The sequence below is a fragment of the Miniopterus schreibersii genome (genome assembly GCF_964146895.1).
Source record: "Miniopterus schreibersii genome assembly, chromosome: 16".
NCBI classification, from domain to species: Eukaryota; Metazoa; Chordata; class Mammalia; order Chiroptera; family Miniopteridae; genus Miniopterus; species Miniopterus schreibersii.
In genome coordinates this window covers 21,901,634-21,916,054 of record NC_138116.1, presented here as the reverse complement: position 1 = coordinate 21,916,054, position 14,421 = coordinate 21,901,634, and the positions used below count along the sequence as shown (strand labels likewise).

Here is a 14,421-nt window from a genome sequence, read left to right as displayed (position 1 = left end):
ATGTCTTGCTCGTCTCGAATCTCCTCCCGGGCTGCAGGCAGCAGCTCGGTCAGGGTGTCTGCTGGTGGCAGCAGCTTCAGCAGCGGGAGCAGATGTGGTCTGGGGGGCGCCGCCACCCGGGGCTTCCGAGGAGGGGCCACCGGCTGTGGCCTGAGCGGTGGCTTTGGAGGCGGCTTTGCAGGGGGTTTTGGTAGCTGCTCAGTAGGGAGTGGTTTTGGAGGAGCTTCAGGCTCTGGAGTTGGCTTTGGGGGGGGTTCTGGGTTCGGCAGGGGTTCTGGATTTGGTGGCGGTGCCAGTGGAGGCTTCTGCGGCTATGGTGGTGGTGTGGGGGGTGGTATCGGCGACGGGGGGCTTTTCTCTGGAGGTGAAAAGCAAACCATGCAGAACCTCAATGACCGCCTGGCCAACTACCTAGACAAGGTCAGAGCCCTGGAGGAGGCCAACACTGATCTGGAGAGGAAAATCAAGGAGTGGTATGAGAAACATGGGCCCAGGTCTGGAGATGGTGGCTCTGGAAGAGATTACAGCAAATACTACCCAATAATTGAAGATCTTAAGAATCAGGTAAGACGCTATCCACTGCTAAGTTTCTACGGTCTCTTGCTTTTATTTAGAACATGTACTGTAATGAAGATTTTAAGTCAAGGCATTATTTGAAAACATATTTGTCTGTCGAATATGGAAAAATGGGACTTGGTGTATTTTAACTATGACAGTACTACATATGACACCCAACCACATTAATTTTCTGTTTACATTTCAAATTTGAATATTTATATATAAGAGTAAAATTTATACAATAACAGGCAACTAATATGTATATGTGAGTGATGGCAATGAGTCAGAACTAGCTTAATCTATTTCATGATTGATTCCGGCAGGTTGACATACTCTAGAGTCTTGCTAGATTTGAATAGTCTTTACAACCATTTTTCTTTTTAGAAAATCTGGTGCAAATATTATATAAGAATGTGGTGGAGCCTAAAGTGTTTTGCCACTTTTTAGGAAGTGAAGCTCACTTTTCACACTATTTTCTGAAAGAGCTCATAGAATAACTGATCTTCCAAAGCAGCAAAAGCATGCAGAGAGCTGTGTTCTATGCCTTTCCCAGTAACTGGGCAAACGGTTACCTTTTTGCGGAAAGATGTAGTCCAAATACACCAGGGTCATCAATGTAGGTGGCATTACTAAGCAAGTTTTCAAAGCAATTCACCTTTAAAAGCTAACTCAGGAGCATCTACCATCACAGGTGGGCATGCAGACACAAGGTAAAAAACATCCCTGATTCATTCACTATTTTCGTCTTTTTTAGATCATTACTGCCACTATTGAAAATGCTGGGATCATGTTGCAGGTTGACAATGCCAGATTGGCTGCTGATGACTTCAGGCTGAAGTAAGAAAAGTGAAGACTTGAAAACAAGTGTTGTAGGAAAAGTAAAATTCAATCTGCTTAATTTATTCTAAATTTTTTTGACATCTTTTAGGGGATCAAGACCTAAATTCACAAACACCCCAAATGTAAACTTGAAAAGACATCATTTCACCAACAAGAAAAAGAGACAAATTAAGAATGAAATTTGTGTCATAAAAATTATTAGCCACCAATAGAATTAACATTAGGCTCATATTTTTCTTTACAGGGGAAAAATTCCTAAGAGAAAGCTTAGTAGCCTTCGTTTATCCAGTAGCTCAGAGGAGAAAACTCCTTGAATATATGAGGTGGGATGTGCCCTTTGAAGGGTATTCTCCTGGCTCACTGCTGCCCCTTCCAGATATGAGAACGAGCTGCACCTCCGGCAGACGGTGGAGGCCGACATCAACGGCCTTCGGAAAGTTCTGGACGAGCTGACCATGACCCGCTCCGACCTGGAGATGCAGATCGAGAGCCTCACCGAGGAGCTGGCCTACCTGAAGAAGAGCCACGAGGAGGTAGCGACACCTCCCGCGTTATTAAAAGACTCCGGCCTACCTATTTTCCTCCATAGCCATTCTTTAAAAATAAAATAAAACCTATCTGAATGGACCAGGACCAGGAAAAATAGTAATAATGAGGGAATTACATCTGAATTTGGTGGGATTGGGGGGGGTTTTCCTCTTCAGTGTCCTAGTTTCAACTATACATTTTAGGAAGTTCGTAGCTTTTCTGTTTTCATCACTTCGGTCTTTTTTTTTTTTTTTTTCTTTCTGCTAGGAAATGAAGGCTATGCAAGGAAGCTCCGGAGGGGAAGTGACAGTAGAAATGAATGCCGCCCCGGGAACCGACCTGACCAAGTTACTCAATGACATGCGGGCGCAGTATGAACAGCTGGCCGAGCAGAACCGCAGGGAGGCGGAGGAGCAGTTCAACAAGCAGGTAGATGATCACCGCTGGGCAGCTAAGCCTGCGCCACTGCCACTCATCCCACCAGCCCAGGTGACTGCTTTTTATTTTTATTTAGAGCGCATCACTGCAGGCCCAGATCTCCACTGACGCTGGGGCAGCCAGTTCCGCCAAGAATGAGATAACGGAGCTGAAACGGACTCTGCAGGCCCTGGAAATTGAGCTCCAGTCCCAACTGGCCATGGTAAGTGAGAAGCGCTTTCCAAAGTCTCCAACAGGGAGCTAAGGCAGTCAGCTTTCCCCCTTTGCCAAGGTGCTCCGCCTGGCACCTAATGGAAGCAGTATTAAGGAGGGCTGCATCGTGGTCACAGAAAGCAGAAAACATTCCAAGGAAAGATAATGTACGCTATTTCCATAAAAGATTTCATTTTGAAAAGTAATGCTAACTAAACTTAAGAAAGCAACGTTATAACAGTATAGCTTGTAATTTGGTGAAGGTGTACGTCTCCCGGTAACTTATAACATTTTATAATTTTTAAGAATTATCAATGACTTCTTTTCATCATGAATTGTTTTCTTTTGTTTATTTCTTTTTCTCTTAGAAAAGCTCCCTGGAAGGGACCCTGGCCGACACAGAGGCTAACTACATGGCCCAGCTGTCAGAAATTCAGATGCGGATCAGCAGCCTGGAGGAGCAGCTCTGCCAGATCCGGGCGGAGACCGAGTGCCAGAACGCAGAGTATGAGCAACTGCTGGACATCAAAACCCGCCTGGAGATGGAGATTGAGACCTACCGCCGCCTGCTCGACGGAGAGGGAGGGTAAACCAAAGTTACGAACACGCTAAAAGGCATACGCCTTGCTGTATTTATGCCATGAACCCAAAAAGGGGCTTGGGGCTGCACTTGTATTTAGAAAGTCACAGTAACAGTCCAATCAAATGACATCTACCTTCATCACGGAGAGCCCTCTGCAGGGAGGGTTTCTCCTGCCTTCGCAAAATGCAAAGGCAAACAATTCTTTTCCTTTTCTTTTTTCTCTCCAGCGGTTCTGGTTTTGGAGGATCTGATTTTAGAAACTCCGGATCCAGAAACACAGGATCCAGGGATTCCGTATCTGGTGACTCAAGATCTGGCTCTAACCAAGGAAGAGGTAGGCATTTTTTAATGTTCATAATTGAAAAGTAGAAACATGTTTTGCTTGTCATATTAAAAGTATATACTGTTGTTTACATACCCTACCCAGAGAGAACATACTTAATGAATGCACTTGTATTTCTCCAGATCATTTCCAGACTGACATTGTGATTCTGTGATTTTTCAGATCCAACCAAGACAAGAGTGACTAAGACCATCGTAGAGGAGGTGGTGGACGGCAAGGTGGTCTCATCTCATGTCAGCAATGTTTCTGAGGTGAAAGTCAAATGAGAAACTTCCAGATCATCCAGAGTGTCTTTCAGAGAAAAACAATGTAAAGGACACAAATGAAGACATCGCATCAATCTAGCCATCCTTCTGAACAGCTCCCGGGAAAAGTTTCTGTACAGAAACCGCTAACTAACCAACCTTCCTGCAGCCTCTTCTTTTCTTGTTAGAAAGCTCTTGAAAAAGCCAAAATGACAACTTTCTTGAAAAAGTCGAAATGACAACTTTGCTCTCATTGTTTCTATGCTTCAATAAACTTAACTTTCGCATGGTAATTACATTACTACTGGGTTGTGTGTTTTTTAAGAAATGTAATATTTTACCTAGAAATGAATCTGTAGGTTATGATCTAGCTGCTATGTTATACTACTGATATTAATTCACTATTTACCAGTACCTTCTTCATAAAACTCAAGATTACAGCCATTTCGTATGTGGGCATTTTTAACATCACATTAGACCTCAGTGATAGCTAAAATTAAACCTCAGTGTCCCTAAAACTATGGCCAACGGCTGAGCCCACAAAGAAGGATGCCATTGTTAGAATTATCAATCTATAATTAATTAATGCCTGGTTTCATAATGTCCATCACTGATAAAAAGAAATAGGAGCTAAGCCTCCTACTTCAAGCAGGCTACATTTTAGATGGACAGGAGAGCTAAACACAAAGAGGGCAGCAAACATTAAACGGTGCTCAAAGTGAAGGGCTTGATTTCACAATACTCACCAGAAGCGCCACAGGAACCAGACATGGTGTAGTTGCAGGACATGTAGGAGACTGGTCAGAATTATAGTCTTGGGAAGTAAGGTGCAATATGTGATATGGTGCCAGATTTCTGAAAACCTTGAAAGCCCCAAAGAGAACAAATGCTGAGATACCTGTTCCTGTGCCAAATCTAGCCACATCTCTAGTCAAAAATTGTCTGTTAACCAAGGTGGTGTTTCCTTTTCTCACTCTTCATTGCTGAGGTCTTTTACCCTATGGGTGGTCAATGTGGCTGTCTTGCCTTGCTTGGGATAATGAAGCCTGTTAAAGCAGGACAGGAGGTGGTTTAAGGTCAGTCCCAGGAAAAAACAGACATAGGACATAGGCTGGGTGAGAACATCACCACTCGAGGAATTTCATAGGAGCAGATCACAAATTAGAACATCAACCCCATAAACCAATCCTCAAGAAAAGAACATGGGACTTGGCAGGAAAATTCTAATTTAAAATTACAAAAGGATAAACCTGAATATAGTTCATGTAAATTGTACCTTCAAATATAAAACCAACAACGCTGTATGGAGTATCAAATCTTAATAATCAAGACAACCTAAAAATGTAGTTTTTCATTTTCTAGGCACATGGAATAAAATATAAAAATTAACTCAGGCACAACAAGACTTCTGCTTAAATAGCTAACCACAGAATAAAATAAATAGCCAAGCATGAAACCACTACTCAAAGAAAAAGAACAATGTTAAGTTGTCTTAAATCCAACATGTTTCCCATCAAACCACTACAGTAAATTAAATCTTGCAGGTGGGCACTTAAATTATCAGAGGGAGCACGTTGTAAAGTATATGAATGTCTATCCACTGTGCTCTACATATGAAACTAATACAAAATAATGTTGAATGCAAACTCTAATCAAAAAATAAAATAATAATTAAAAAATTAAATCTTGGATGTTTCTCCAGTACCAAAAAATTAAGAAATGTGAACCAACTGATCGAGCCTGGATTAATGGCAGAAGGACAGAAATGGAAACAAGTTGAGTGCAGCCTCCAGTCTCTTGGGCCATCACAGCCACATCAGGAAGCCTCTCTCTGTGCATCGCCCCAGCTCTAGTCTTCTAGTCCTGTACCACCTGGGACCTATGTTTCCAGCCAGTATTATCCTCATGTGGAGGCAACAATATGCAGCTATTCCAAAAACCATGTTGAGGTGGAAACCCTCATCTTTGTTTCCCTGCCTTGAGTTAAGATGCTACATTTGTACGAAATAGTTGTTTACAGTTTTAGAGAAGGCTAGAACATACTGAGATGCAATATAATGTGTTAAAAGCACTTCAGTTTTTAAAACTGAAACTGGTGAACCATTTTGGATCTTGAAATACACTTAGAGTGCTGAATAAAATGTTAAGAACAGGATGTTCACACGTTATTACCTGCCCTGACATTATTTTAAACCCACACAAGCATATGTTTTGCCTTGAAACTAAAGTTTCAAGCTCTCCGGTCAACTTTTAAATTTGAGAAATGTGTTTCTTTCTTCTAGGAGTCAGACTTCTCTATAAGGAGGAAGAGCCAGTGCCTACTTGCACGTGAATTTTTATCTGTTGATTTTGATCCACATCATAAGGTTGTACTTGTCTTTCTGACCTCAGGGGACAACCAACTGACAAGAATGGTGAGAATGGTGGAAGTGGCATCCATCTTCACAGAGATTAGAAACATGAAACAAAGTTTACAGTAGGCAGAGAAGCAGAAACAGCCAAAGGATTTGAGACTTTACAGAAAGTAGCCCAAACTTGCTTAATGACATCATGGAATTAGACATTGTTCAAAGATCTACAAGTGGAGACAAAGCAATTACTATAAATCACCCATGATGGAGCCCAAGTAATGTTTCCCAAACAATCTCCTTAAATAATAAAATGCTGCAAGTAATAAATCACTTTAAAAATTCCCAGTGGCTCAAATATGACACTTGACAACCAGGAAATATTTTTCAAGCTCTGTTAAAAAATAATTTACTCATTTGCAATATCAATGTCAGTATGAAATGATAAAGTGGAAAGAAGCAAACACTATTTTGTTACTATTTAAGTGGCACATAAAGGACAAGCCCAGAGTGTATCACAGATGGATCGTATGTAAAATACATAAACTGAGCGAGGGAGAGATGAAGTGTTTATTTTGCTGCCAGAACCGTAAGAAATACGAGAGCATATGAGAGCTCACTACGAAACTGCAATAGGGAGGGCGTCGCTTGGCTCCAGCTCGCTTCTTAAGGACACCATAGGCTTGGGTAGTGTTCAAAAGATCTAGCAAGTAGCAAAACAAATTACAAGTGTGAAAGTCACATTTCCATAGCTACTTTTTAAAAGAACAAAGAAAAGATCACCCTAAAAGGTATTGTTGTAATATTGTACAATTATAGATATATAAATTACATTGACTTCTGCATAAACTTCCCAGAAATGATTTACAACTTTAAGGAGAATTTCATCATCTTTCTCCAGATGGATGCAGGAGCTGCCCAGAGGTGGGAGAGCTGGGAAGACCTCAATCAAGTTCAGTCTGGAAACTCTGGTTGGCTGTCAGCTGGGAAGGACAACTGATATTTCAGACAGGTACTATCTTTCAACCTACCCATCACGAGACTTGTTCTAAGTTCTGGGAACTGTTTTCAAGAAACTGCAACAGCCAAATATCATAAATTATGTTATGATACAGAGTTATAATACGGAGCATTCTAAGAAATTAAAAGAACAAGGTCATTTTTGGAAGCTAATAAATATCCATTGCAATGCTGGGGAGAGGAATTCTCTCAGTGGCTGACTCTGCTCTGTGATGGTATTTCAGAGTGGACTGCTTCAACCTCAGATCGCCGCCGCCGCCGATGCATCCCATTCGGCTACGACTGAGATGAAGGAACTGGCGTGGACTTTTCAGGCCCTGGAGCTAGAACTATAGTTTTCAGGAGCCCGGGAATGTAAAAAGCTCCTCCTGGGTGAATCCACCAAGAACCAATTTGTGCACAGAGATAATTTCATGATTTCACCTCAGCAATATGTTTCCAAAATACTATATTCTCTAATGAAGTTTATTTTTAAAAGCTCTTAAGGAAAAAAAAAATCCAAGATCTTGGGCTTCTTCAATTAATAACTCAGACAGAAAAGTTTCCATTTAATGTATGAAAAATATCTGGAAGCAAAATTATTAACTGCAGATATCAGCCCCTATCTTGCAAATACTACAGCCCCCAAATTAGCTGAGATACTGCAAATGTCAACATAGTACAAAATGCTCAGCTTGGCCCATCAGATGAGGGGTGAGGTACCCTCCCACCATGAAATCTCAAAACTTTACCCCCTTTTTAAAGTGGAATAGATTATCTGTTTTACTTGAAAGAGAAGTTAGAAGAGAGAAAATGTGTCCAGCCCGCGTGGCTCAGCAATTGAGCATCAACCTATGATCCAGGAGATCTCGGTTCGAATCCCGGGCAGGGCTCGATCCCCAGCAGGGGTGTGCAGGAGGTGGACAATCAATGATGCTCTCATCACTGATGCTTCTCTCTCTCTCTCCCTTTCCCTTCTTCTCTCTGAAATCAATAAAAATATATTTTTTTAAAAAGAGAGAAAATGTCTGTACATTGCGTCTTCTTTCCTGCAGAGTGAATAGAACACTATCTGATACTAACGACAAAGAAATCCCTTCCAGAAGTGAGTCACAAAATCACACATGCCACATGCAGAAAGAAATCAAGCAAAGTCTGCCTTATAGGTACTTGACTCAACTCACAAAAACAATTATTGATTGCTTAAAATGTGCAGGTACAGTGGGTAAGGTACTACAGCTAAACTCTCAAAGGTGGACTATAGAATCATACAGCTGAAAAAAGATCAGAGTTAATCCTAAAAGATTAACACTTAAGATTTCTCAAGGAGAACTGACAATGTTTCCCTAATTCTCAAATAGTGCTGACTTCAATGACCATTTCTTTCAACGTATGAGTCACTGTTTTCTGGCTACTTAGAGAAGCTTCCAAGATAATGATTTTTGAGAGTAACTGAACTTGTGGTACCTGTATGTCAACATATCACCAAATTTCATTTCTGGAGTCAGCAATGAGCGATGGACTGAGCAACTGATGAGAGGAGACATTCGAAAAGGTGGTTAAGGAGGAGTTGAATATTAAAGGATTAGTATAATGAATTTTTCTGAAGGCAAAAGTGTGAAAATAACTTGTAAGAGGTGTGACAGAATGTGGAATCAGGGAAGGGCAGGTATGCTTGCCCTGCTAATTGGGTGTTTTTTTTCATATAGACTGGACTAAATTTCAGAAAATGTATTAATTTCCCAATGTAATTGTTTATAATTTAAGCCAGAAGACAACTTTAAATGTATTGGACTTTTAAAAAAATTTTACTGAGTGTACCAGTGGCGTAAGAAGCCAAAGAGAAACAAAAGTCAAATTGAGGGGTCCAAAAAAATTAAAAGGAAATTTCAAATGTTCACAAATTTCAGAACACTTTGTACCACAAAATGAGCATAGTACTGAAGACTACAGTCTTCAAGAAATCAGCAACTGTGTTAACACTAAATCAAAAAATGAATTTTTGCATGGTTTTATCTTTTAATATGCATTTTATTGATTTCAGAGAGAGGAAAAGAGAGGGAGAGAGCTAGAAACATCAATGATGAGAGAGTCATTGATCAGCTGCCTCCTGCACGCCCCCACGGGGGATGAGCCCTGACGCTGGCATGTGCCCCCACCAGGAATGGAACCCTGATCTCCTAGTTCATAGGTCGACGCTCAACCACTGAGCCACGCCGGCCAGGTGCATGGTTTTATCTTAATGCCAGATTATTTTTCATACATAGCTCAAAACTAATTGATTGCTAACTATCTGAAGTTTTAGTTAAAAGGAAAAAGGTGATGTAGCTAAACTATCAAAGTTATCATATAGGATGTGAGGGTGATGTGCCTGCGACATCTGTCACCCCATTGATCACCAGGGTTGAACCGGCTAATGGGGCTGGCTAGGCCAGTGTCCTCTCCCTCCCGCGCTGCCCCATGTGCTCCCCTCCGGAACTGCGGGCTGGGGACCTTCCCGGACCGAGGAGAGCACCATTCTTCAGGCAAGGGTATGTGAGTAGCTGCGCTCCCCTGCCTGACCCTCCAAACAAGCTCCCAAAGCTGTCGCACCGTTGAAAGAAAGAGGGGTGTTGTTTTACTCCATCTTTAATATTAACATAGAGAATTTATCAGAGTAGAAAATGTTTTCTTAATTCTCAAACAGTGCTGACTTCGATGAAGGTCTCTTTTAAGGCACGAGTAGCTAGTCTTGTGGCTGCTTAGGGCGGGCTCCAAGGTGATGATTTTTTTCTGTCATGGAAGTTTTCACGAATTTGCGTATCTTTCTTGTGAGGGAGCCGTGCTAATCTCCTCTGAATAGCTCCAACTTTAGTATATGTGCTGCCGAAGCAAGCACACAATAATGATTTTTGAGAGCAAAAACTGCAGACCCCAGCTTTCTCTAAATGCTCCAAATTATTCACTTTAGTAGAAGTATTATATTCATGCAAAGTGGTATGATCTATGTCAGCGATTTTTAACCAGTGCGCAGCAAGAATTTTTAAAACATGCAATACCAGACTATTTAGTCAGGGGCACTGACCTCTTTTCCCTTAGATTGTCAAATAAAAATATAACAATAGCCAACACAATAGCCATCCGGTGTGCATGAATCAAAATTACACCTTTTTATTTGTCAGATTGGCAAAAAATACATTTTTTGCTGTGCCGCAGATTTTTAGTAATTAGTTTATGTGCCATGAGATGAAAAAGGTTGAAAACCACTGACCTACGTAATTAAGTTGTATTAAACTGAATAATTGCTGGTATTCTGTATTAGTGTCTCTACTACGAACACAGCCCCACCCCCAAGAGGACAAGATTATCATGCTTTCCTAAATATACAGCAGTAATCCCTAAGACAGCAAGTCCTCTCCTGGTTATACAATGAGAAAGTCTAAACAAACCTTGCAGCAAACATTTCCAGAACTCAAACCATATTTTTAAAAGTTTAACAATACTCATTTCATTTTCAAGATAAGACATATAAAGTCGATGAAAGATCGTCTACTCTGATATTTATTCACTTGCTCAAAAACATTAAATAAGGACTAAATCTAAAGGACTAGTGGGGAAAACCCACTAAATCAATGGGAGTTGGAGCAGGTTCCAAAGAAATGTAAGTCATGCTTTCTTTGCCCCTGAGGTATTCACAGTCTAGTTAAGGAAAAACTATTACCAAGCATTTTAAACCTGACTTAAAGGTTGTGGAGAAATCAAACTTTTGTTAATCTATATATTTTAAATGTCATCCATTTAACAGCCAGGGTCAGGTTACCACCTCTTCCAAGCTTGTGAGGAAATACAAATTAAAAACAAAAAAAATTTCTTGCACAGCTAAAAGTTCTTTTGTAAAATGTGTCTTTGTAAAGAGCCTAAATGTACCACTTCTGGGACTCCAATTATTATACATCAAGCTTGCTTAGAAAGGGATCCATGTGTACATACAAGTGCAAGCATGCTATAAGCTCTGCACATGGTGTCACCCAACGCTATAGTACAACAGTGCTGAGTGTCTGGGAGGTGTCAGGCGCTTAGAGACAGGCCGAGAAGTTGAAAGCAAGAAGAGAGGAGGAGGGGGGGACAGGCCCAGCTGCGTCTGGAGAAGCTGTCGGGGAGCAGAGTCCAGCCCACAGAAAGCTGGAGGGCTCTCCCCTGGCAGCAGAAAACTAAGGAGGCAATGGGCCTGGTGCAGAGGCAAGAAGGCAGAAAGGGCCACGGGATTAGGACAGTTTGCTTCTGGAAGAGGCACGTCCATCTAGCCAGGGTGGGCGACGGGATTGCATTTTAAGCCTGAAAATAGAAGTCAATAATTCAAGCCATTATGTGTATACCAAAGAGCAAAAATAATATCTAAAGATACATGAACTTTGGTTACAGATAAAAACTCATGCTCCCCACACAATCTGTCCACAGGGAAGCTACTGGAGAGGAGAAAAGAGGGAAACCGAAGCTGGGTCCTGCATGCAAGGCATTTGAAACACGTAAATGCTCGATTCTGAGGACTGCCTAGACTGTCGCTGCTACAGTAGTTGTGCAGGACACGTACCCAGGACCAGAGAAGGTTCATACCGAGACACAGGCTTGCTCAGGTCGGGTGGATGTCAAAGGCCACGCGGAGGAATGTCTGCAAACTCTTGCTTCCTCTGTCATCAGCGGCCCTCTGATTTTTCTGCTCGCTGCCCATCTTCACTTTACTACTACTCTTTACCAGAAAACGCTCCGCATGACCACCACACCATCTCTGATGCAGGCTCAAAACCTAACATATAAGGTCCTCCCATATGTGCTAAAATGTTCCCTCAATACACTCAGCAGAAGACAGTAGGGCCAATGTCATCAGCTAGAAAAAAGAGGTTTAGAAAAGTCAGGATTTTAAAGCTAGAAAGGGAAGCTAAAGGAATACCTGTCAAATGGGTGAGGGAGATGGACTGCGGACCCCCACAAAGACCTCCCTTCCAGGGATTGGAACAGAAAAGCAAAATGTGTAGGGCAAGTGGGACCAGTGGGTGGATGCACAGTTTTAGCCTAAGGCCTGTGACCTCAAAGGTGGGTAATTAAGGCGCTTCGGGATGAAAATGGGTGTGGAGAAAAGGAAGCTGGATTCCTGAGAAGTTTTGTTTACTGCTTAAGAGTCTGCAAAGCTAACAATGTAACCCTGAATTGAATTTGTGAAACTACACAGAAACTCTATGGAATTGATCCTAACCTAGCCTCACCCTCTAATAACATTCATTTTCAAGCATGAAACATTCTGTGTGTGTGTTGGGCTGCAGAGAACAAGGTAGGAACAGAAAGCACCAGGAAAGATGCCAAAGAAAACAGGACCCAAGGCAAAGTCCTTGATCAGAGAAACAGCCCTGCTTTTTACTCTTGAGTTACAGCAGCAAAGAATGAATCCGGTATCTGTCAAGAGCACGCCTGCGTGTGTGCTATTCTCTTCTTAATCACTCCACGTGAAATGTGTGTGCAGGACATACAGAAGTGCATGTAAGCATTGCTCATGCCCCTCAAAACATGCTGGAAAATGCTGACAAACACGTTCCAATACAAATCTCTTTGTCTAATTATGTTCTTAAGTGATACATGAAACTATACCATGTACAGGCATGCTCCAAGGAGTAGAAAAACCAACAATATAAGAGGGGAAAAACCAGTACAGTAAAGGCCTGTCACTCAAAACAATTTTTTTAAAGTACCAAAAAAATACATCTTTATTTGCTGACTAATTATGCATCTATACTCCTTCCTTTTCCTCCCATTACCAAGTGCCTTCTCCTCCCATTACCAAGTGCCTAATTCTCTATATTTCTCCTTTGCAATTACCAAGAAAGGCCTAGATAATCGTAAATGGCCCTCTCAAGTCAGCTTTGGTATCAGGCTACATCACAGGTGTCTGACCTATGGATCAGCTGTCCTTCGGTCAAGTGTCCATCCCTAGACCAATCCTTGTGACTGGTGGCGGGGTTAGAGGAGGCTTGGGTCAGGTTAAACAGACTACAGGAATGATCTGGACCCTCCTCTCGGCAGGAGTGACCAGCTTTGTTCGGAGGAGACTGTGGGGATGCCAGGCACCAGCTGGGCTGGCCAGCAGTGAGTTAATTCAAAAATTAAGAGAGGGTAAGACACATTCAAAGGTCCTGTGAGCGCTAGAGCCGAGGACTATTTCCTGAACTATGCTCCGGATACAATTTCAGCCAAGCCATTCTACAAATAACAATAATGGTAGATCTATTCTCAAAAATATTTCAGCAACTAGCTGGCCAAATTAAACAAGAAATTCAGGTGGGGAGAGAAACAATACAGAGATAGAAGAAACAATATATGGAACACAACCAACCAGAGTTCCAGCCCCAACAATGCCATTACATCACCATATGACCTTGGGCAAGACACTTTAACCCCTCCTGCCTCAGGCTTGTCATCCTTGGTTACAAAATGACAGGGATGTGAAGACTGGATGCAGTGACAGATGCAAAGGTGATTTTTAAAGTTGGAAGAGCTGCTCAAATGTCATATTTACAACTATGAGTCGTCATTAACTCTATGTTGACTGTTGAGGAGCAACTGCACACATGCCAAATCTTACTTCAGTGAATAATTACCCTGTCCAGGGACCATCTGGTCGCATTTTTTTCAACCCTGTTAAAACATGGGACATGTTAACTCTCAGCTCTCGTACTCTGTTAGCACTTATCTCTAGCTGTGGTTTCATCTGTAATATGCCTTCAGGGATTCACCTCAGTGCATCAAACCTGCTGGCAGGCCAGCAGCCTGACATGAGCCGCACAGCATGTATCTGAGAGAAATACAATCAGTCAGTCCTGTGGCTAATGACAACTGTCAGCTGAATCTGATGGTAGCTTTCTCCAACAACTGTCGGAGTATCCAAAACTTACAACAAATCCTAATGCCCTCCCACTGCATCTGTTTAAAGAATTCGAATGGTGGGAAGAACCATAAAAGAAGAGTGCGGCTGTCGTGTTTGGGGCCCAGATTTATTTCCATGCAATATCTTGGGAAAACAAAATACAGTTTTCTTTATATTATGCCCCAGTTCCTTTCCACAAAATCAATTACCTTCCAGCCCCTCTCCCCCAAAGTGCTCAGTTTTACAGAGAACCAATTCAGGAAACTGAGGATGTTTTCGTGGGGTTTTGTTTTTGTTTTTGTTGTTCCATTATGGAGAGTCTGACACTTCTACTATACCAACAACAGCAGCAGGAAAGGGCTTACCAAATATTTGCATCATTGACTAGAAACCCGGGCATTCCCGTGGCTTCTGAAAAGGGAGCTCTGCGTCTTTAAGGCTCGGCAGGCTGGGCT

At 41.9% G+C, this 14,421-nt stretch overlaps 1 protein-coding gene across 1 annotated transcript; it reads left to right on the top strand.

The window, feature by feature from the left end:
- On the top strand, positions 1 to 3,748 carry KRT24 (keratin 24; the record flags this gene model as incomplete). Its single annotated transcript, XM_081160964.1, has 8 exons — positions 1 to 564; positions 1,313 to 1,395; positions 1,775 to 1,931; positions 2,194 to 2,355; positions 2,441 to 2,566; positions 2,925 to 3,142; positions 3,367 to 3,473; positions 3,645 to 3,748. 8 exons carry the CDS (start codon positions 1 to 3, stop codon positions 3,746 to 3,748), a joined length of 1,521 nt encoding a protein of 506 aa, XP_081017090.1.
- Positions 3,749 to 14,421: the final 10,673 nt, after the last annotated feature.